General features: G+C 36.2%; 1 protein-coding gene across 3 annotated transcripts in view; it reads right to left on the minus strand.

Annotated features, from left to right (window-relative positions):
* uba7 (ubiquitin-like modifier activating enzyme 7) overlaps positions 1–23,715 on the minus strand; it is a 79,521-nt gene that overhangs the window by 31,940 nt on the left and 23,866 nt on the right. For all 3 annotated transcript variants that reach the window (XM_051707084.1, XM_051707083.1, XM_051707085.1), the window contains 10 exons: positions 22,277–22,432; positions 21,077–21,242; positions 18,578–18,774; positions 18,242–18,306; positions 16,789–16,984; positions 13,482–13,556; positions 12,152–12,350; positions 11,947–12,038; positions 7,986–8,078; positions 6,192–6,383 (listed from right to left, as the gene is read on the minus strand). In XM_051707084.1, the coding sequence (XP_051563044.1) occupies positions 6,192–6,383; positions 7,986–8,078; positions 11,947–12,038; positions 12,152–12,350; positions 13,482–13,556; positions 16,789–16,984; positions 18,242–18,306; positions 18,578–18,774; positions 21,077–21,242; positions 22,277–22,432 (1,431 nt within the window). The remainder of the gene's footprint in view (positions 1–6,191; positions 6,384–7,985; positions 8,079–11,946; positions 12,039–12,151; positions 12,351–13,481; positions 13,557–16,788; positions 16,985–18,241; positions 18,307–18,577; positions 18,775–21,076; positions 21,243–22,276; positions 22,433–23,715) is intronic.

Consider the following 23,715-nt stretch of genomic DNA (forward strand, 5'->3'; position numbering starts at 1 on the left):
TATGGTCAAAAATAATATTGTATTGTAGGAATGATAATCTGACCATCGCTAAGGTAAGTGATGTGCAAAACTAAAATCAATCACCAAAACTATCTACTACAGAAAACGCACATCTTTGTGAATCTTAACAAGTTTTTGCTTTTTTCCTCCACAACTCTGTGTCAACAATTATGTAGAAAGTTTCTTGTATTAAAGGAATATTCCGGGCTCAATACAAGTTAAGCTCAATCAACAGCATTTGGGGCATAATGTTGATTAATTAATGTTGATTACAAAAAATGTTGACCCCTTAATAAAAAGGTTTGAGCGATGTGGACAGGTGGGCTTCATTACATTTATCTATGATTGTTATTAAAATGAATTGTATTCCAAAATTTAACAACCTGCTACAGTCTCTCCCTGTAGATGTCCCCCTCTCTTATTTCAAGCAATTTGATAGCATAGTGAAGTCCTTCATTTGGAATGGTAAACGTCCCAGATTACATTTCAGTAAGTTACATAGGCCGATTGACAAAGGTGGGCTAGGCCTACCCAAGATTATGTTTTATTATTATGCATTCGGTCTCAGACATTTGGCTCATTGGTTGCTTCCACCTGAGATAGCCCCTTTGTATTGTACAGGAAGTTCTTGCCCATATTTCACCATTACAAAGCCTTTCAATTAAACTAACTGGAGAGGTGAAGTTACACCCCTTTATCTCGCAATTGCACTCAGTATGGACAAAAGTGTCCAGAGTGTTTAATTTGGACTTTGGTGTTAAATGTTGTCTCAAGTATATGGCTGAACCCTAAATTATGTATTAATAAGTCCCCTTTCTGCTGGTCAGAGTGGATTGTGAGGGAGGTTAATACGCTCGGTGACCTATATGAGAGTGGAGAATTGAGATCTTTTGAAAATTTGGTTCAACATTTTGGGATTCCCTGATCTCAATTCTATAGGTATTTACAGCTGCACCACCTGCTCTGTATTGTATTTGGGAGTAGCATACACCCCCCTAAAGCAGCAGATACTCTGGGAGAGGTGATTACTGCTTTTGGAAAAGGTCATGAGGCATCAGTGTATTACTCCCTGCTAATTCAGAGTCTGGGGGACAGAATTTCAAATTCTTTCAAGAGATTATGGGAGAAAGATTTAAACTTGGTATTGGAGGAGGGAGTGTGGGATAGGATTCTAAAAAACGTCAAGTCTGCATCTAGAGATGCAAGGGTTCGCCTTTTGCAATTCAAGATATTACATAGATTCTATTGGACCCCCTCTAGATTGTATAGGCTTGGTCTTAAAGACACCTGCTGGTGATGCCAATTAGAAGATGGAGACACAACCCATGTTTTTTGGGGGTGTGTTAAGATCCAAGAGTTTTGATTGAAGGTTCAGAGTGTCATATGTGATGTTTTGGGCACTCAAATTTCGTTTTGCCCCAGACTCTGTATTCTGGGCGATTGGGCGGTCATTAATTTGGGGGACAAACACATAAGAAAATGGGTCCTGACCAGTATTATGATTGGCAGGCAGATTATTGTAAGGGGATGGAAGTCAGATGGGGCTCCATAATTTACAGAGTGGTGTGCGGCAATGGGGAGGGTGGCGGCTTTTGAGGAGATGTCGAGCAGAGGGCTGGGAGTTCGAGATTTGTTTGCTAGGAAGTGGGGCAGGTATTTGGTGTTTTTGGGGGACTCTCGGGGAGAGGCTGTGGAGAGAAGTTTAGTTTTAATTATATATGATTATTATATTTTGTTTTTTGTTTTTTTTAGGGGGTTTTATTTTTGTTATTTTTTGTGTGTATGTGTATTCTATTTGTGACCACAGGGGTGTTCATTGGGGGTCAGGGTGAGGTTGGTGATTGGGGAGGGGTAATAGTTGGGGTTAAATGTTGACTCAATGTATATATATTTATGTTGTGTTTTTTCTTTGTTATATGTTTGAGTCAATAAAAAATGTTAATTAAAAAAAAAAAATGTTGATTACAAAAAATTATTTCGACTCGCCCCTCCTTTTCTTTAAAAAAAAAGCAAAAATCATGGTCACAGTGAGGCACTTACAATGGAAGTGAATGGGACAATTTTTGAAGGGTTTGATGGCAAAAATATGAAGCTTATAATTTAATAAAAGAACGTACATTAATTCTTCTGTTAAAACTCATGTATTCTTTGAGCTGTAAAGTTGTTTAAATCGTCACTTCTACGTTAGTTTTGGGGTTTTAGGGTTTGTTGACATTACACTGTCATGTCAAGGGTGAAAGAAATGAAAATTGACTCCAGCTGTTATTATGTATATATTATGCTGCGATCGTCAATGGCCAATGCAAAGAACATCTAAAAACTGCCATTGTCATAAAGCACAAAATATAGCCCTGGTAACACATTTAATAATTCTGATCAATTATTGCAGTCTATCTCACTCTCGCTTTCTCTCTCTTTATATAAATCCATAATATTAGAAGCCACGTGTCTGGAAAAGAGGCTACTATATATTGCCACAGCTCAATTTAATACAAGGACAGCTGACAAAGCCTCGTGTAGAGTCTAATAAAGGCTTTAAAAATGGAAAAATTTACTTTTCGTTTTCCACCAAATGGCTGCATTCCAACAGTATCAGTATCACAAAATAAAAGTTTGTTCTAGCTCACTCTTAACTATTTCCATGTGTGGAAACTTTTTCACACATCCTAGACTTGGAAAAGGCCAGTGAAGACGGTGAAAGTCATATGAAAGAGGGATGCAAACAAAATGAAAAAAGAATTGAAAGAGTGTAAGGGGAGATAAAGAGTAAAAGAAAATATGAGTTATTCTGCCATACAAATGATTATCAGAAAGTAGAAAGTGAACTGTGGCCCCAAAAATGTAGCTAACTAAGTCTTGAAGGTTTTATTTTTTGTGATCTTTTCTTATGTAATGTATCCACATTTTTCCTGAGCAACCACTGGGCAGCGCCATGATAATTCTAATTCCCTGTTTACTGATTCTGGTCTCGAGACGCCATGTAAAACGAACCTAAACGAGCAATCCAGCCAGAGAACGACAACCATTTAAGTGTTATTTAGAGTAAAAATGTATTTTACACTTAACTTGTGCAGTTGTTGGCTGTCATAACTACTCAAAGTTTGTTTGTTTGTTTGTTTCTTTCATTTTTTACGCCATGCCAGCTTCAATGGCTATATTCATGGCGGGAACCAGGTTTAGTTATTTAAAATATTTAAATACGTTAAATGAGGTTTTTAAGATTCATTTTTCCTAAAAACCTTAAAACTAAATTTGGATTCACTTGATTAAAAACCTTTTCAGAAGAATCAACTGAATAATACAGGTTCCTCAGATGTGTAGAGGTATGACAGTCCAGTAAAATATGTTTAATGGATAGTGGGTTCTGACAAGATGAACACTTTGGTGAATTTTCTCCTGATAGTAAAAATTGGTGCGTGAGTCTTGTATGTCCTATCTGGCATCATGTATAAATGACTTGATCCCAGCGATTATTAAAAGGGAACACATATCTTGTTCCAACAACAAGATTTATTTCTTGTAATTTGTTGTTTAAACACTGATCCCACTCCGACTGCCATTTGTTTTTGATATATATATTCAGAGTAGGTTTCAGATCTGTGGAAGGTATAGGGCATTTTACTAGTTCAGTAGATAGTGCTTCTCTGGCAGCTCTGTCTGCTTGTTCATTACCGGAGATTCCTGAGTGTCCAGGTACCCAGCAGAAAATAATATTAAAACTCTTTGCTTCAAGAGATGACAGTTTGATTAAAATCTTCACGATTGTTGGGTGATCAGTTTTAGTAGCTTCCAATGCTTCAAGACATGATTTTGAATCAGTTATTATTAAAAAAAAAATTTGTGGAGCAGTCTCAATAAACTTCAGTGCCAGTAGTAGAGCGTTTGCCTCTGCAGTGAAAACTGAACTTTGGTCAGGGATGCAGATACCCTGACACAGTTGGTTTTTGCAAAAGCTGCTGCCACTTTACTTCCAGATTTAGATCCATCTGTGTATATTGGGATATGTTGTGGGTATACTGCTCTTATGTCCAGAAACTGTTGATGGAAATAATTCGGATGCATTTTGGATTTTTGGTTCCTTGTTAAATCCAGATGGATTTTAGGCTTTTTGAGATCCCATGGAGGAATTCTGCAGAAATGTGTCTGTTCCAGACTGTTTAGATCCACTTTTAGATTCTCCAGATGGGTTTTTATACGTAGGCCAAATGGACAAATGAAACTTGGTTTTGAACTACTCAAAGTAGTTAATGATATCAACGTAACTAAACTCAGACCGTCGCTTCATGTGATCTACTTAGGTGAGTCACTATCAAAAAAAAAAAACTCGGCGAAGTATCAGCACTATAGAGCCACATGTTTTTTTGACTACTTCTACAAATGTAATACTTTACACACTAAGAATAAACGGTGATGCGTGTGAGAACACTGGAGACCGGAAACTGTGTTCAGGAAAAAGGTGGATATAAGAAACTGAACACTGATAACACCACATCATAAACATCATGCACATTCTGTTTGTGTGTAGATGACAAACAGCAGAGCACTTATTTACTGTGAAGCATGCAGCACATGCAGACTATACATTCATTTAATTAAATCACAGCCTTTGCATTTTAATAAGCACATTAAGCCAAATAGCGATCTGCTTATCCGCAAGTGAGAATCTCTCGTCAAAAACATATAAACTAAAAGTGCTTCATTCATTTTTTATTGAATAAATAATATTTTAGAGTAATAATGTAATATTCAATGTAATTTTAGTAAATAATAATAATAATAATACAAATAATAATTATAATATATAAATAATAATTACACATATATTTAAGCAATATCTCACAAGCAAGAATGCTGCTGAACTAAAAAGTTTTTATCAATGCTTTCATTAATACCTTGATGCTCTGCTGTGCAGCACTGTATTTGACAAAAAAATAATGACAATGTTGTGTTTTGGGATGTGTTATGAGGATCTGAAAGCACTTTATTGGATAAAAATAATGCAATGGTATGTTAAAAAGTAATTGTTCTGTTTTCATTTGATTTAAGTTCTATGAATTTATTTGATTAGACAGATTTTTTGGTGATAAAACTTTAAAACAGTAATTTGGGGAAAAATAAAACTGATTTCATTGAGCACTACTCTTATTATTTGAACTTTGCGAATTTAATTTGTGTCTTAAAGAATTTTATTCTGATGAGAAATTTGCTAAAAATGTTTTTTCTAAAAAATAAAAACCTTTTTCTGTCATACTTTGTCAATTAAGTGTTGTTAAATCGAATCGAGTTTACATGGAACCGTGAACCTCATATCGTATATCGTCCCAACAATAACCATATCGTCCCAGCCCCACCAGCAGTGTATGTTTTTGTAATTATTTTAAGAAAGGAGCAGCTTGGACACTCCAGAAAACGTCCACATCTCACCAGTAACCTGAGCTTGTGTGTTTCAAAGCCCAGCTCACCGCTTATCCCCTCGGGTGAAAATTACCCTAAACTTTGACCCTGCACATGTGGCTTGAAACAACATTCCCTCCTCCATGTGGACGACCATATCTGAGGTTGCATTACCTCATCTATGAAGTCTAGCGAGCAGGAATCTTGTACTCATTTAATGCATCTTACAATTGTATTTTTGTCTGTATGTAATGTGCTTCCCCACAGTTATAAACCTATAAGCCCCAAGCTCGAACTTAAACTCCAGACTTTGCGTGCAATGTCTTTGAAGGTTTGCTGCATTAATGCATGCACGTGTCTGTCTGAATACTCCACTGTCTAAATCTGAACGTGTTCCCTTTGAAAGTGGAAATCCCCTAAAACTGTGCAAACACAGCATGTTTGCAAGCAAAGGGTTTGTGGGGGTGAGTGTACAGTTACTAAGTGATTTAAGCCCATGAGGATGAAACGAAGTTCACTAAAGCCTGCAGTGGTCTAGACCTAGAAAGAAGACTGATGCAGCACCCTTTCACCCCAACCCATCACTCTCGATCCCCACAACACAAGTCAACCTCAGTAGTCATTTCCTTTTGTTCACAACACAAGAGTGATTATTAGGAACAAAAGTCTTTCTTTTAACTCTAACTAAATACATATTAGTCTTCCATAAGTGTCAAGAATGATTTATATCTGAATATGCTGTTGACCATAAGCGCAATGATGCATGTGAAAACAAAATGTTATATAATATTACTTACTGTAAATGTCGGGGCCGCAAGAGGCTGTGAGAGGACGAAGTATTGTGTGGCCAGGTTGACATACGCGTTGCGGTAAGATTTCATTTGCCGGTGACCCTGAACGAGTTTATACAGTTCCAAACACATCAGTCCAGCGATTGCAGCTGTTGTTGTGGCGATCGCTGGAATGATGCGGCCAGCAATCAACTTGCTCTGTAGAAAAGAGAAAGGCTTATTATTTTAGTAGCACTTTAAAATAAAGTTACATTTGTTAACATTATTAAATGCATTAGTTATCATTAATGAGCAATGAACAATATATTTTCTACAGTATTCTTTGTTAATGTTAGTTAATAAAAAATACAATTGATTATTGTTAGTTCATAGTGAATTAACTAATGTTAACATATACAACTTTTTATTTCAAAAATGTTAGTATATGTTGAAATCAACATTAACTAAGATTAATAAGTGCTGTAAATGTTTTGTTCATTGTTAATGTTAACTTAAGTTGTTAAATAATATTAACAAATGCAATCTTATTTTAAAGTGTTACCATTATTTTTGTATAAGTCAAAAGTTTTCACACACTTGAATAAATGTATATTTTTCATGATCTTAAAAACCTTTTGATATGAATTTCTAAGCTAAAAACTAAAATTGTAGTTTCATTTTTTTCCCCACTTTTAAAGGAGCAATATGTAACATTGACATCAAGTGTTTAAAATGGGTACTGCAGTCCAAATTAAAAATATTGGAGAGAGTTGTCTCCCCCGCCCCCTCCTACCCAGACTGGAAGCTCACACGGGTTGCCAGGTTGAGGACACGCAACAGGAATGAGCAAACTGACAATGGCAAGCGACGAGCCTTACACTGTAAGTTGATCAGCTAATGTATACATCTGCAATGTTTTTATTGTTTGCAAATTATAAACCAGCTCATGTGGATTTTTTATAACTCTGTCAATGTTAGCTAGATGTATTGCTGGCTTCCATGGCTGCAGCATGCTGTCTTTGCCCACTAACTTGTTTCAAATCTGGCAACCTGGGGTGTCGAAATACTATTGGGAAATGGGCAGTGGGCTGGATCACACAGGCCAAAACACAAACAGAAATTCCGGCCTGGAACGGACATTTCAAAATAGAATATACTGGCTGTAGCATTGTTTTCGTAGAAGGCAGAATTTCAACTTAGCATGTTTCCTAAATCTCTGATAACATATTATGATAATTTTATGCTTTAGTACAGTAAATATATTACATACTGCTCCTTTAAATGTAATTTCATTTTACATTTTAATGTAATATTTTCTTATTTTTATTTTTGAGAGAATGCCAAGAGTGTGCAGAGTTGTTACCTAGACATAAAGTGGTGACTTTGAAAAAGCTCAAATATAAGATAGTTTTGTGTTGTTTCATAGTTTAGATGATTTTACTATTATTCTAATATGTGGAAAATAGTAATAATACAGAATGAGTAGGTGTGTCCACATTTTCTATGTAGTGTAGGCCTTTATGGCATAGAAAGGGCATCTCGATGTACTGTTTGTGAATTAAAGAAACACATTCAATTACATTCAATGGTACAAATAAGTCAAGTGATATAGTATTATCGTCTAAGCCAAAAAAGAGGCTGTTGTGTTGGCATACGCATAGGGACTCTATGGTCTAGAAGAGACTAAAGGACTTGAGTATGAGTGTGCATGTACTAAAGTGAGGACACAAACACCCAGAAGGGAAAGATGCATTACTTTAGAACTGATCTCACAAACAAAAGCACAGCAAATGTTGTTTAACAAAGATAAAAGTCATTCACTTTGTGGCGGTTGGCCGTTGGTATATCATAATTCTCTGCCCTCAGGTTGGATGCTGCAACGATATAATCCATGTGGAAATTGTTGTCATCATCCTGAAACAAAAGAATGGAAAAGAACATACATTATTGCACAAACAATTGCATTATTACAAGCACTGACACATAAGGGGATGTTCACACAGAGTGTGTTCTTGCATTTCATCTGAGCTATATGTGCTATTTTTTAATTACTGATCCATGTGCAAATGCATCAGAGAGATGTATTTTACCATTGGATAAAAAAAGCATCTACTAAATGAGTAAATGCACTGTTGAGTTGTGTCTCTTTGAATTGAGTCACTGTGTTTTAAAGACACCATGTCAAGTTAAAAAAAAAAGTTTTACTCCTTTCCTTCAAAAACATGAATTGTAATTGTGAAACATATTTATAAAATCATGACGACTCTCATGAGATGAAGACAGTTCATCTATAAGTTACTGTTTAAAAAACGGACCCATGTGTTCTGTTCCATTAAGCGTTGATCACGTAGGACGCATTCTTTCATCCAAAAACAGCAGGACGGTGAGCAGCAAAAGGGAATAGAACATAAGGGTCTCGATATGAGTTTTTAATATTGATCTACTTTTACTTTTTGATACTCTTGAATTTACAGAGGGGCCCAAAAGTCCGACCGAATATGAGCAAATTTCTGACAGTTGAGGACATACAAAAAACGAAAAAACAAGCAAAAAAAAAAAAAAAAACTGATAAATTCAACTTTTTACTCAAATTGCAATGCTGGCAACATAATTTGCATTAAAATATATATATATATATATATTATTAGAAAAAGGTAAGGCATGTAGAAGAATTCCATCTCAGACTTTTGGGTCCCACTGTATATTTTAAATTAGTTGTTTCATTTTCGGTCATCCGTTCTTTCCTGTCAACTATGGAAAACACTCCAAACACTTTTGTCTATCACCAAATCAGCACCAACCAGCCATCTGTTCATTCGTTACCACGGAGCAAAAACACTGGAAACAAATGATCAGTCTGAAACAACAGCTTTTATGTTAGTTACAGTAATTTGTTTTTTAGTCTAGTGTCAATTGTTATCTTTTAGACTTGCATAAAACAGCAAGAACTATAAACAACAGGAACAAAAACATGCTCGTGCCACAGGTATGTTTGCATACTTTGGTACAACAAGTACTAGACTGATAAAGATGCCATGTCATATTTAAACTGGGATCTCCAGTCACCTATTGTAGTTATCTGTAATTTCACCTGTTCAGGTGACACTGCAGATGATGTCACACTTAGAACAGCCGAACTCTTCAAAGACTGCTATGGGTGCAATATTGAAACTCTAAAATACAAAGAATGCAGGAAGGCACGCTTTTGCAAATGAACTTTTTTTGACTCTTTATGCTCGGATGGGCCCGCCAGCGGTATCACATACCATTACTGTAATCGGATGCATAGATCATTAGATAATCCACATGAAGCACAATGTTACACATGGCCACCAGGAGATGGCGCCAAGTAAATGACACACTCGATGCAGAATCATACTGTGAAATCTCATTACTAAAATCATTTCTACATGCTATGCAAACCTCAAATCAAATCAAATCACTTTTTTGTCACACAGCCATATACACAAGTGCAATGGTGTGTGAAATTCTTGGGTGCAGTTCCGATCAACATAGCAGTCGTGACAGTGATGAGACATATACCAATTTACAATAACATCAAATTAACACAACACAATTTAAACATCTGATATACACATAATTACACTCAACAATATGCAAATAATAACATACACTGTACAGTATACAATACGCTGTAATAACCTTTAGTGATTGTTGTGTTTGCATGTTTAATTTTTTTTAAATTTTTTTTTTTATGTACAATTATTATGTCTTATTTGTTTGGAGAGGCTTTTGGACATATGGAGATGTTTTTGGACACTATGATAAATAATTTTTGTAATACTATAACTTTTGATTGCTTTGTCGTATCAACACAAACATTTTCTCAGATACAGATGACAGTTGGGTACAAAACAAAAGCAGTTTTTCAGAGCCACCTTATTTACACCCAGAGATATATAATGTCAAATAAGAAAAATAAGAATAAGGACATTGTTGGCTAATTTTTTTGTTGTTGTGATTTTTCAGCAGTTTCTTAGGCTGAAGTATCATAATATATATCATTAAACATTTTTTTAAACTTTTCTTTACAATGATATCAAACACTTGACCCTCCTTGTTTTTATTGTCGAGTTATAAGTTATAAGTAACGTTTTTTTTCCCCATTTTACTTCAATATTGTATCAATGGACCCAACTGAGTCTACCTTTAATAGTTTTAATAGATTAATATACATATATATATATATATATATATATATATATATATACACAATTCAAATAGACTTGGCAAGTACTACAAATTACAACAATGTGTACAGCACATCAAAAACATTTGATAATATCTTATAATCAAAAATATATATTTTTTTGAATATATGTCGGTATTGACTTAAGAATTAAGGTGTTATATGATATTGCATTTTTGCAGATGTGCTTAGGCACACTGGGTTTGAGGTTTTTGCAGCCTTCTTATGCTCCAGGCTCTGCAGCACTACAATGGCTGTGGACTATTGGGTGTGTTTTGGGTAACTGCGGGGGTGGGGGGTGTTAGGCCAGTATATAATCTGGCAATCTGATGCCAACAGAATTCCCCAAACACACATTCCACTGGAAAAAACAAAACATCTGATCTGGCAAAGAATGTGTCATTGCTTAAAATGCACACATGCACACACACTTAGAACATGTCTATGGACATATGATACATGCAGTGGGGGTCCAAAAGTCTGAGACCACTAGTGAAAATACTTTCTAATTGAATGCAAACATTATTACAAATTATGATATATGCAAAAGATATATCATTTTGTGTTCCACAGAAGAAAGAAGTCGTGGATTTGGAACAAATGTATGTGATTAAATGTGAACTATCCCTTTAAGATGGCTGAATACCCTTTGAAGTCCACTTTGCAGGATACCATTGGGTGATTGGACCGTGTTTATACACTGAGACTGATTTCTTCCTATCAGAAAACACAACTGAGATGTTGCTCAGAGACTGCTGCCCATTCCATATGTACGTCTGTGTGTGTGGCTTTTATTCAGGAAGTCCATGTGTCATGCAGTTGCTCCATATGTCAAAGAGGACATTGACTAAAGCAACATGCACCCAGAGCTTTTCATAAGCCCTGTATGTCCATGGATGCTTACCTTCTGAGCAGGTTTTGAAGAAGATCAGTCTGAACAGAGAGAAACTCTTGTTTGCTCTGGTCTGTTATGGATGAAGCTGGCTAAGGGTCAATGAAAACAGCAGTTGGGGTTGGACACTTTAGGAGCAATTTTGTGGTTTAATGAGACTTCCTATCTGAGAGCGGACGCCAACATGTCTGACAGACACAGTGCACATACCAAGCAGATTTACTTGGGCTGCCAAAGTTAACATACTAACTTTTCAGATTAATTAAATATGCTTAAAGCTTTTAGAGGATAGTTCTGAATTCAATTTATGCAGAATATTTACCCAAATATTTTGGTTATCATTAATTACTACCCCTCATGTCACTTCAAAAACCTGTATTATTTTCTTTCCTCCATGGAACACGAAGATATATACTGTAAAAAGCACCATAAAAGTTGTCCACATGACTTGTACACTATACAGTATTACAAGTCTTCTGAAGTCATACGGTAGCTTTGTGTGAGGAGTTGATCTAAATTTAAGTCGCTATTGGGGGGACAATCATTTCCTTCGCCTTAGCTCTCAAATCTCATTCGCTTTTGCGCTAAATTCAAACATGGGGTATTTAAATTTAAAGGCACATTTCAGCAAAATCATGGCTTTGAAAACTTAAAAAAAAACTATGAGATTAATTATTTACCTTTTCAAACTCCTGTGGATGCATTCGAAAGTTCTGATCACTCAGCTGGAGTTTTGACAATTTCTCCTTCAGCATTTCCAGCTTGACTTTGTCTAAGGGATGCAGTGGGGAAAAGAGATATTACATACGTTTAATATGTTCATTTTATACAGAAACTATTGTAATATTTCATTTCATATCAAATCTAATAATATTTCAGGCTCACCCTCTTCTCTTCTTTCCTCATTCTCCTCTTTCAACTCTTGATCAGTCACTGCAATCTTTACGGAGGATTTAGGAGTGAACTCTGGCACTTTTACTCCCTGCAGAATGTTCTGAATGTCCACAAGATTCCTGGAGCCTTCAATTCCATAGATCTTACCGTATAAATTGGCCGCTGCTACAATAAAGTCCATATGGGTGGTCTATAGGACAAGATAAACAAATGTATTTAATAAACTTTTTAATTTAAATGTATTGTGCAGACTCCATAAAAATTATTTTTGTTATATATATATATATATATATATATATGGTTAGAAAATAAAACTGATTCAAGATTATCTGAATCCGGTTTGTCAATGTTTCAATATCTTATGCCATTTAGCTTCAAGTAAATTTATCTCGTTTTTGTGATGTTTAGATATTTTAACTGGAAAACTAGACAAAAATACTGATTAAGTAAATGATATTTTGCATTGAGGTGGAACTTGCGTAAATTATGCGCACAATCTGTGTGTTTGATTTTGAATGATGGAGACAATGAAATGGCATGGATCATAAACCCAGTTGCAAAGAAAAGGGGAACAGCAGCGGTTAAAGGGAAGTAACGGAGGGGAAAGTGTTACACATTTTGAAAAAACAACAGTTTCCAATCTAGGCGAAATTTTGAAACCATAGAATTCAAATAGACCATGATGAATCAAAAAGGAATTCCTTTGGGGCAAAGCAAACCTTACATAATGCTGATAACGTTAAGAAAGCATTGGGAAAATTGGCCATAAAAGTGCATTATGGTTGATGAATGGCTACAATAGACTCATTTGCATATCTAGAAAACATCTTTAAAATATTTAAAGAGATAGTTCACAGATAAAAAAGAAAGTTCTGTCATCATTTCCAAACCTGTATGATGTTCTTTCTTTCGTGGAACAAAAAAGGAGATGCTATGCAGAACTGTAATAATTGATGGCCTCAGCGACTTTTTACTTTCATTTAATTTCAAAAGTGAAGAAATAATGACAGAAACGTAATTTTTCTGTGAACTATCCCTGTGAGACATTCCCTTTTCCCTTTTACATGCTTGTCTGTGAGGTATTCTTAAAGTGAAAAGGACGGCCTGTTTTTAATTTGACACTGTGTGTTTATGTGTGTGAGAGTAGGGGTGGTTAACACGTTTTCATCTTTCTTTGTTAATCTCAGGTGATCACTGATAGCAGATTCAATTCAAACTGAGAGAGAAACCGTGAGCAGCTCAGATAAACACGTCAGACAGTCTGAAGGGGTGATGGGAGATCCTAGGGGCTGTGGGGCGGGATTTACTGGCTAAAACTTACATTGCTGGTGTCGAAGGTCAAAGGATGGGGACATCTTTTTGCACCCATCCAGAATGGAAGCCCAGAGCTTGTTACCTACAGAAAAAACAGCAATGGAAGAAAAGAAGAAACAATACAGTTATTTAAGATATAAAAAGGTGACACTATACATATAGTGACTGAGTTATCTGTAAACTAACATACAAATGAACCAGAGTTGGGTGTAACACAAGATTACATTTAGGAAATAATGAGTACTGATTTATACTATAATAACCAAGAAACTAGGTACTTATTCCAAATAAGAGTATGCAAATAGTAATAAACAAAATGTGTAGTCTATTATTGTTCCATTTTTTTCCCCAAAAAACCCCCCAAAAACTTGCAGTAAAGAAATAAAACGTAAAAATGCATGACATAAAAAGATTAAATTGAAAAAAAAAAAAAAAACTGTAAGGAAAGAACACTAAATATTTTATATATATTTTTTAAGATTTACACATTTCAGTTTCATAGCAAAATTCCATATGTTTTTTATTATTGTTAAATATATAATATATATACCTGTATATATATATATATATATATATATATATATATATATATATTATTATTTTTTTTATTAATTTCTTTTAGTTAAACATAACAATTCAATTGAATGGAATTTTATTATGAAATTGAAATCTTAAAAATAGGCTAAAATATTAATTTTTTGAGTACACAAATTATGACAGAGAAAATATCCAACCAACTTATTAACTAAAAGTAATTAGTCACTTTTATTAGAAGTAATGTAATAACGTAATAATGTAACGTACTTTAAAAGTAACGTTGCCCAACACTGCATGTGACACATGTAAAGCCTCTTGATGAAAGGCTCCAGTAAACAAGACTGAAAGATGTCTACATGTGTTGTGGATCAAATGGAGTCCCTGCAGCCACTTGTCACATGCTGATGTGAACTGGATGTGATCGGTGATCATAAAGCCCCTGTCTCCATATACCTATTGCTAATACAGACAAAGTAATGACTTTATCATGTGTGCGTGTGTTCAATCCAATTAGTCTCCTAATAGAAAACAGTAGTGACTGTTGAAAAGACCAAATGCAGACAAAAAGAACTGGGACTCAATGCGTTTTCCACTAGTCTAGACTTGTGGTGTGGAGATCATTGCATGCAATTAACATCTATCTTTCGGCTTTCCAGGAAAGTTAATCTTTCTAACAATGCTCAGTTATGCAAAGCTCATCCAAACCTCATGAGCTATTTCTTGAGAAACAAAGGATTTTCTTTACAATCAGACCTACTCTACTTTATTATTTACAGTACAGCAGAAGACCGATCGGTTGTGTTTTTACTATTTTAAGTTCAATAAGAATCGCACATTTGTAAAAGATGTACCATAATATGCTGCAATTGTTCTGTTGTAAACAATACTTACTAATAATGAATAAATACTAATATTTAAGTGTTTTAACAACTTTGTATTGGAGGGCCCAATCTATAATCCACAAATTAATCTTGACATGATACCATGTCAAATTATATCAATCTATAATTTATTATTGGTATGTCATCATGCCATGTAAACCTGTACTGACCTCCCTCTGTGACATTGAACATTGAGCAGTACCTCCACCAGACATTATAATCAGCTTTTGACATAGACAACAGTGCCACCTGCTGGTTAAATGTGCAACTGAGACATTTAACCATTCCTGAGAGTCCTGAAATGAATCCACAATCTGCTAAAATACTTTCCAATACTGTGATGAGGAGGAGGGCGTGGCCGGGCCGAGAGGATTCATGCCCAGCGCTGAGTTGCCCAATCAGCAAGAGAGAGATAAAAGGAGGAGCCGGGGATACCAGAGAGAGAGAGACGCACGCAGCAGTGTTTTCTGTGTGCACTTTAATTATGCTCCAGTTCAGTGTTTTATGTTGAATTGAAGTCTTTTTGATTGTTAAACCGGTTCCTGCTTCCTCCTTTCCCGATGAACGAGAGGCTTGTCTGCCACAAATACAATTATACTGTAATTAAACTGTCTATTGTATATAGAGAGAGAGTGACACCAAATGCATGCTATTTTTTATTTTTTTTAGTCTATGTGCTTGACAAACAAATTTGGATGTTATACTGCGTCTCACTTAATTTTTGCTGTATTCGTTTTCAAGACACTATGTCAAGCTACAAAATAGTTCCAACTATTGACACACAGTGCAGTAGACGACTTTTAAAACATTTCTTAATCTTGGTTAATGTTCATTTCTACATATGGTTCATTGACAAATAACGTTGTCCGAGATGATAAAAATTTGAAATATTTAAAAAAATCTATTTTAGAAGACATGTGTCAAGTTCATAGACATGTAATCTTTGAGTTCGTGTTGTTTTTAAACATTTGTGGCATTTTCTATAATATATATATATATATATATATATTTAATGACTTTAAAGAGGTGTAAAATATTTTTTTACAAATATAATTAATTTTTAAGTCAGGAATATCAAGATGTTTTCTCATGGTTACACCAAATGCCCTGAACAAAATGAGCATTTTCATGAAAATGTCAAAATATTGATATTTAAAGATGTGACAAAATGATTATTTGTGTTTAAAATTTCACACACAGTTTTGCAGGTCTAAAGAGGTCTTCTCTGTTTTATTCATTTTGTCACAAAAATGCTACCTACATGTTGGTTACACCACATGACTTTGACATTTTTCAAATATTAATCATATTTTAAAATAAAATTGTTTCAACTGCTTATTTTTTTATGAAATAATAATAACAGCTTTCTCAGCACAATCCATGCCAACATTTTTTTTTCCCACAAATTTCAGCTTTTATTGAGACTTTGATTTTTTTTTTTTTTTTTTTTTACTGTCTCCGGACGGTTACACCACATGACATTTTCGACTTTAATCCTCCCCAAAGACATCAGAATTACTTCGAACTCAGTAATTGAAAGCATCATAGAAGTGGTGTATTCAAGTAATTGTTTGGTGAGAATTGTGTTTGAAATGTATTTTTGAATACTTTATTAGACGTGGACAAAAGAATTTACATCACGACACTGACCCATGTACCAGTCCATTTGTTTTTAAAAATGTTATATGTTCACATTAGTTAAAAAAATATGAACGGCCCCTTACAGTATACTTATTACAGGAACAATCCACTTGAAGAAGCGTGAATTCTACTCAATGCCAAATAATGATGGCTCACAGCTTGCTCCGGGACTAGAACCAGTAACCTTCTGGTTACTATGCCTGAACTTTAAACTTACCACCATACCAGTCCATGACTATCAATCTGTTGTTTTACCTGGTCAGGAGGGAAGCAGTGCAGTAGTTGTCTAAGGTGGTTGTTGTAGAGTGTTTCCCACTGTCCTCGGGCCCAGCTGACACAGTCGGTCCAGTTCTGAGGCCGTTCCTGGTTCAGACTCCTATAGACGCCCTCCAACACTTCCACAGCCTCCACATCCCCACGGGCGACTGTGCGCTCCACAAACGCTGGGTCACTGCAAAAACAGTACAGAAAGACCAAATCAAAGACTGAAACTTAAAGGAACAGTTCACCCAAAAATGATAATTCTCTCATCATTTACTCACCCTCATGCCGTCCCAGATGTGTATGACTTTCTGAACAAAACAAATATTTTTAGAAAACATATCTCAGCTATTGGTCCATACATTGCAAGGAATGGTGGCCAGAACTTTGAAGCTCACAAAAGCACATAAAGGCAGCATAAAAGTAATCCATACGACTCCAGTGGTTTAAAATATGTCTTCAGAAGCGATATGATAGGTGAGGGTGAGGAACAGATCAATATTTAAGTAATTTTTACTATAAATGTGTACTTTCACTCCATATTCTTCTTCTTTTGTTTTTGGCGATTCGCATTCTTTGTGCATATCGCCACCTACTGGGTAGAGAGGGTTTTTACTTTAATAGTAAAAAAAGGACTTGAAAATGTATCTGTTTTGCACCCACACCTATCATATCGCTTCTTAAGACATTAATAACTTTTATGCTGCCTTTATGTGCTTTCTGAGCTTCAAAGTTCTAGCCACCATTCACTTGCATTGTATGGAACTACAGAGCTGAAATATTCTTCTAAAAATCTTTGTTTTTGTTCAACAGAAGAAATAAAGTCATAAACATTTGGGATGGCATAAGGGTGAGTAAATGATGAGAGAATTTTCATTTTTGGGTGAACTATTCCTTTAAGTAGGCCAAATATGTATATCTGAACAGACAAGGCTAGTTACTAGAGTATAAATACTGAGGCTGGCAAATAGTTACATAAAACACTTGTTAAAAGTCTCCTTTAAATGGAAAGGTATTTGTTTCCATCCAAAAGTCTTAGTTTTTAACCACACTAAGCCATTGAATTTTGATCAGAGGTCTGGTTTGATAGGTGGGTCCTTCCTTGACTTCACTCAAAGGCTGTTGCTTGCCAACAGGAAGTAGTTGAGATTGAGGCTGTTATGCCTTTTCCTTTCCTCTCCGGTATCTGCCTGATGCATATGCCACCTCAACTTCCTGCACACGTCTCTCTATAAACACCCTTAACTTAAATATCTAAATATTTAATGGCAGGAAGCCAGTTGACAGCCTAGGATTGCACTAATAACGAATGGCTAAGCCTGGACTTAGACTGAGGAACCAGTTAAAAACCATTGTGTGGACACAAAATATGTTGATAACCATTTTCTCAGCACATTTCCTTTTGTTCACATTTCTAAATATATTAACTGAATTACATTTTGCATACCTGAGATACTGGTTCACGTTCTCTGCAGTGTGCTTGAAAAGGCCCTCAAATTGGTCTCTTGCCCACTGCATATGACAAAGTTTTAATTCGTGATTCACACATACAGCTTCATTTTTGATAGAAATGTATTTGCGAAATACAAATACTAAATAAATAACCAAATACAATCAAAATTGGGAGTTTGAGTTTTAATATCCTTTTAATCAGTATCTTTTTTTTTCTTATTCTCAAACATTTGCAAATGACCTGGTATGGCTACTGTAGGCAATATTTATGTATCTAATTTTGAGATTATCCAACACATTATGGCATTATTTCACAGTCTTGTTTTTGTACCTGTAGTGTGTGTTCTATACGGTGTGGGAAGTTCTTGAGGGTACAGAGAGGAATGGCTTTCTCTCCTCCAGATACGGCGGGTCCGTATGACTCGGTCAAATGTGGCACTACAACCAAAGTGTGGCCTTTACTACCCAGAGTTCCTCCCTCCAGCATGGGCTTTTTGTTCCGCACACAGCATTTGTCAAGATAGACCCCTAAAGCACAAGAAAAACATAGTGTTACACAAATGAACTAAAAAAAAAATTTTCTTTCTAATTTTGGCTAAGGAAACTAGCCCCATTTTTTTAACAATGTATTTTTAATATTCATCCAGTAAAATATTGATATTTTTTCACTAAATGTTGTTTTCTTTCCAAAAACTGCTTTCGCTGGAAAATGGTAGTATACATTGTTAAACATACTAATGTAATTTTCAACATATACTTACTGCCATTGTAATTCAATGAAATCTCATATATGTTAGCCAGAATGAAGTCAACCTAGTCTCCTAGAATGAACGTTACTATAACTACATTTTTGCAAACTGTGTTCCACATTTAGCCGCAGTTTCCTGGTGAAATGTACACTAGAGGCGCTGCAACAACTGTGTGTTTTATTCACTTTCACACAAATCACAACTACAATGGCTGATTATAACTTTATTTACACGTATTTTTCGCCCTATTACTCGCACACTTCTATGTTATCATATCGAAACACTTTTACTATAATGCATCATTTGAAAACGATACAATTTAACGCTTGTATTAAAGACCCACCTACATTTACACGCGTACTCCAATGTGATTCGCTTCCGCGGTAGCTCGCCTGATAAGAGTGTTGGACTTTGGACTTGGAAGACCGAGGCTCGAACCCAAGCGACACAAAATGACGTGGTTGCTTCAGAAAATGTGCTTTTCATGTCGCATTTGCTTTTTCCACACTATCAGTTAGGTTTAGGCGTTGGTTAAGGGTAAGGATGTCTGTTTTGTTCACCTCTCATTTCCATTTGGAACACTATTAGTTGGGTTTAGGTTAAAATTTAAGGTTAGGGATGTACGTTTTACTCATTCAAACCTCCATCTAACATTCACCTTAAAAACCTCATCTGGTTATGAGACTATTTCACTTGCTTTTGGTGCTGGACATCCGCTAGACATTTCACTAGGAAACTGCAGTGAAACGTTTAATGAAGCACACAATCTTGTTTGGCAAATACACTATCTGGCCAAAAGTATTCGGGGAAGGCTTTCCACAAGGTTTAGGAGTGTGTTTATGGGAATTTTTGACCATTCTTCCAGAAGCGCATTTGTGAGGTCAGACACTGATGTTGGACGAGAAGGCCTGGCTCACAGTCTTCGCTCAAATTCATCCCAAAGGTGCTCTAACGGGTTGAGGTCAGGACTCTGTGCAGGCCAGTCAAGTTCTTCCACACCAAACTCGCTCATCCATGTCTTTATGGACCTTGCTTTGTGCACTGGTGTGCAGTCATGTTGGAACAGGAAGGGGTCATCCCTAAACTGTTCCCACAAAGTTGGGAGCATGGAATTGTCCAAAATCTCTTGGTATGCTGAAGCATTCAGAGTTCCTTTCACTGGAACTAAGGGGCCAAGCCCAGCTCCTGAAAAACAACCCCACACCATAATCCCCCTCCACCAAACTTCACAGTTGGCACAATGCAGTCAGACAAGTACCGTTCTCCTGGCAACCGCCAAACCCAGACTCGTCCATCAGATTGCCAGATGGAGAAGCGTGATTCGTCACTCCAGAGAACGCGTCTCCACTGCTCTAGAGTCCAGTGGCGGCGTGCTTTACACCACTGCATCCGACGCTTTGCATTGCACTTGGTGATGTATGGCTTGGATGCAGCTGCTCGGCCATGGAAACCCATTCCATGAAGCTCTCTACGCACTGTTCTTGAGCTAATCTGAAGGCCACATGAACTTTGGAGGTCTGTAGCGGTTGACTCTGCAGAAAGTTGGCGACCTCTGCGCACTATGCGCCTCAGCATCCGCTGACCCCGCTCTGTCATTTTACGTGGAGTTGCTGTCATTCCCAATCGCTTCCACTTTGTTATAATACCACTGACAGTTGACTGTGGAATGTTTAGTAGCGAGGAAATTTCACGACTGGACTTGTTGCACAGGTGGCATCCTATCACAGTACCACGCTGGAATTCACTGAGCTCCTGAGAGCGGCCCATTCTTTCACAAATGTTTGTAGAAGCAGTCTGCATGCCTAGGTGCTTCATTTTATACACCTGTGGCCATGGAAGTGACTGGAACGCCTGAATTCAATTATTTGGATGGGTGAGCGAATACTTTTGGCAATATAGTGTATGTTACCACGTTCACAAAATGTTGATGAGATCAGACTATATGATGATCAGAACATCAAATAAATCCAAATGTTTAAGTTAGCAGGGCATCCAAAAACATTAAACGAATGTAACATTTAGAAACAGCACAGCACTGGCCCCAGACCAGCGGGCCATTCCTGAGCAGTATTAACACTCACTGGCATCCACATTATCCAGTGCAGCTGCAACCCCATCAAGCTGACTGTAAAATGAATAAGTGTAGACCTCTTCTGTCTCTGGACACACTCGGTTCTGGTGAGCAGTGATGTTCATGTAAGGGTTCATCGCTTTAGCGGACTCTGCCGCCGCCTCTGACTTCAGCCTCTGAATTCGAGAGAAAAATAATAAAGCAATAAGCCAGAAGATGCCGTGCTTCAGCGGTTTAACCATGTTTAAGGGGTAAACTTATGGATGGCATGAAAAGACATGTCTAAACCTTAAAGGAATGTTCCGGGTTCAATACAAGTTAAGCTCAATGGACAGCATTTGTGGCATAATGTTGATTACCACAAAATTGTTTCAACTCGTCCCTCCTGTTCTTTAAAAAAAGCAAACATCGTGGTTACAGTGAGGCACTTACAATGGAAGTGAATGGGGCCAATTTTTGGAAGGTTTAAAGACAGAAATGTGAAGCTTTTAATTTTATAAAAGCACTTGCATTAATTCTTCTGTTAAAACTCATGTATTATTTGAGCTGTGAAGTTGTTTAAATCATAATTTTCACAGTCATTTTAGTGTTTGCTGACATTACATCATCATGGTAATGAAGTTTTAAAATTGGCTATAAAGGTTAGTAAGTGATTTTAACACACTAAAATAATTTTTACAGGCATATCCTTTATGTCATGTGGCTATACTTTTGAAACAGTGAGTATTTTAATGTTCAAAAATTGGCCCCATACACTTCCATTATAAGTGGCTCACAGGAACCAAGACTTTTGCTTTTTTTAAAGGAGGTATGAGTCAAAATACATTTTTGTGGTAATCAATATTATGCCACAAATGCTGTCAATTGAGCTCAACTTGTATTGAACCCGGAACATTTCTTTAACAGTGGTAAACTCACTTTAAAATCACCGCTTTTATAAATCGGCAGCAACAGCAATATGATAAAGCAATAAACAGTGGTTAAATTGCTGTGCTGTTACAGGTGTGCATATATTGGCTATTTGACAATGGTTTCAAAAACAGCTTTTTCAATCAGATTTAAGGAACCAAACTATCTGTTTTATAACGGTCATTAAACTATGGTCACTGACATCTTTCTGTAACCATTTTATCAAATGTAAATGAATCAATAATGTTGCTCCTTTTCTGCATTGTTGTTTTGGGGGTGAAAGACCATAAGCTCTTCTTACCCCAATGTCCTGTGAGCGGAATAGAAACTGTCGATTCAGGTTTGATCGCTCAATGGAGTCCATGTCAGTAACTGTAATGTTCCCACCCTCTCCTGCACCCAGACCAATCAGAGCAAAGTTCTTCAGCAGTTCACAACCAATCGCTCCAGCTCCAACCTGATTATATAGACATTGCAGTGAGAATTGACCATATACTGAAAATACTGCACAATATTTCTCTCTATAACTGAGATACGGTGCAGTACTTGGAATTGTCTTTGTGAGGAGAGTCATAAAATAAATTTGGAATAAATAAATAACTTTACAGTACATGTGACGTAAATAAATACTGGAATCAACTGTTTCAAAAACATTGTATAATAGTTTATATTCGAGAGCTCCCACACCTTTACATTTCCATGATCCTTCTTGATTACTGGATTAGGATTTTTAAAAATCATTTTACAGAGATTGCACTTAAAAAGAGCTTTTTCTGGCTGATGAAATAATTTAGATCTGGCCATAACATTTGAATATTCCAAATGTCCATCAAAGCACTAGTCATTCCATTACATGACATGATTTTAAGATTTTTTTTTAAATTATTTTATTAAATTCCATGACATTTATAGGCCTGAAAATCATCATTTTAAAATATCCTGATATTTGGAAGTGGAAATTGCAGCAAACCCCTGATATTAATAGTTTAAACAGTTTATATTACTCAAAAACGAGCAAATAACAAATACATATAAATTCACCAAAAAAAAAAAGATACAAAATACACAGACCAAAATCTCCTGATGAAATAATTTAGAGCTAGCCATCACTAGAAAAAATAATTATAATTATATATACTGTATATATACACACACACACACACACACACACACACGACACATACACATATATATATATATACACACACACCGATGAGCCACAACATTAAAACCACCTGCCTAATATTGTGTAGGTCCCCCTCGTGTCGCCAAAACAATGCCAACCTGCATCTCACAATAGCATTCTGAGATGATATTCTTCTCAACACAATTGTACAGAGTGGTTATCTGAGTTACCATAGACTTTGTCAGTTCTAACCAGTCTGGCCATTCTCTGTTGACCTCTCTCATCAACGAGGCATTTCCATCCAAGGAACTGCTGCTCACTGGATTTGTTTTTGTTTTTGGCACCATTCGGAGTAAATTCTAGAGACTGTTGTGTGTGAAAATCCCAGGAGATCAGCAGTTACAGAAATACTCAAACCAGCCCATCTGACACCAACAATCATCCATGCGATTATCTAATCAGCCAATCGTGTGGCAGCAGTGCAATGCATAGAATCATGCAGATACGGGGCAGGAGCTTCAGTTAATGTTCACATCAGCCATCAGAATGGGTAAAGCTTTGATCTCAGTTATTTGGACATGATTGTTGGTGCCAGACAGGCTGGTTTGAGTATT

This window comes from Myxocyprinus asiaticus, chromosome 9, assembly GCF_019703515.2.
Source record: "Myxocyprinus asiaticus isolate MX2 ecotype Aquarium Trade chromosome 9, UBuf_Myxa_2, whole genome shotgun sequence".
NCBI classification, from domain to species: domain Eukaryota; kingdom Metazoa; phylum Chordata; class Actinopteri; order Cypriniformes; family Catostomidae; genus Myxocyprinus; species Myxocyprinus asiaticus.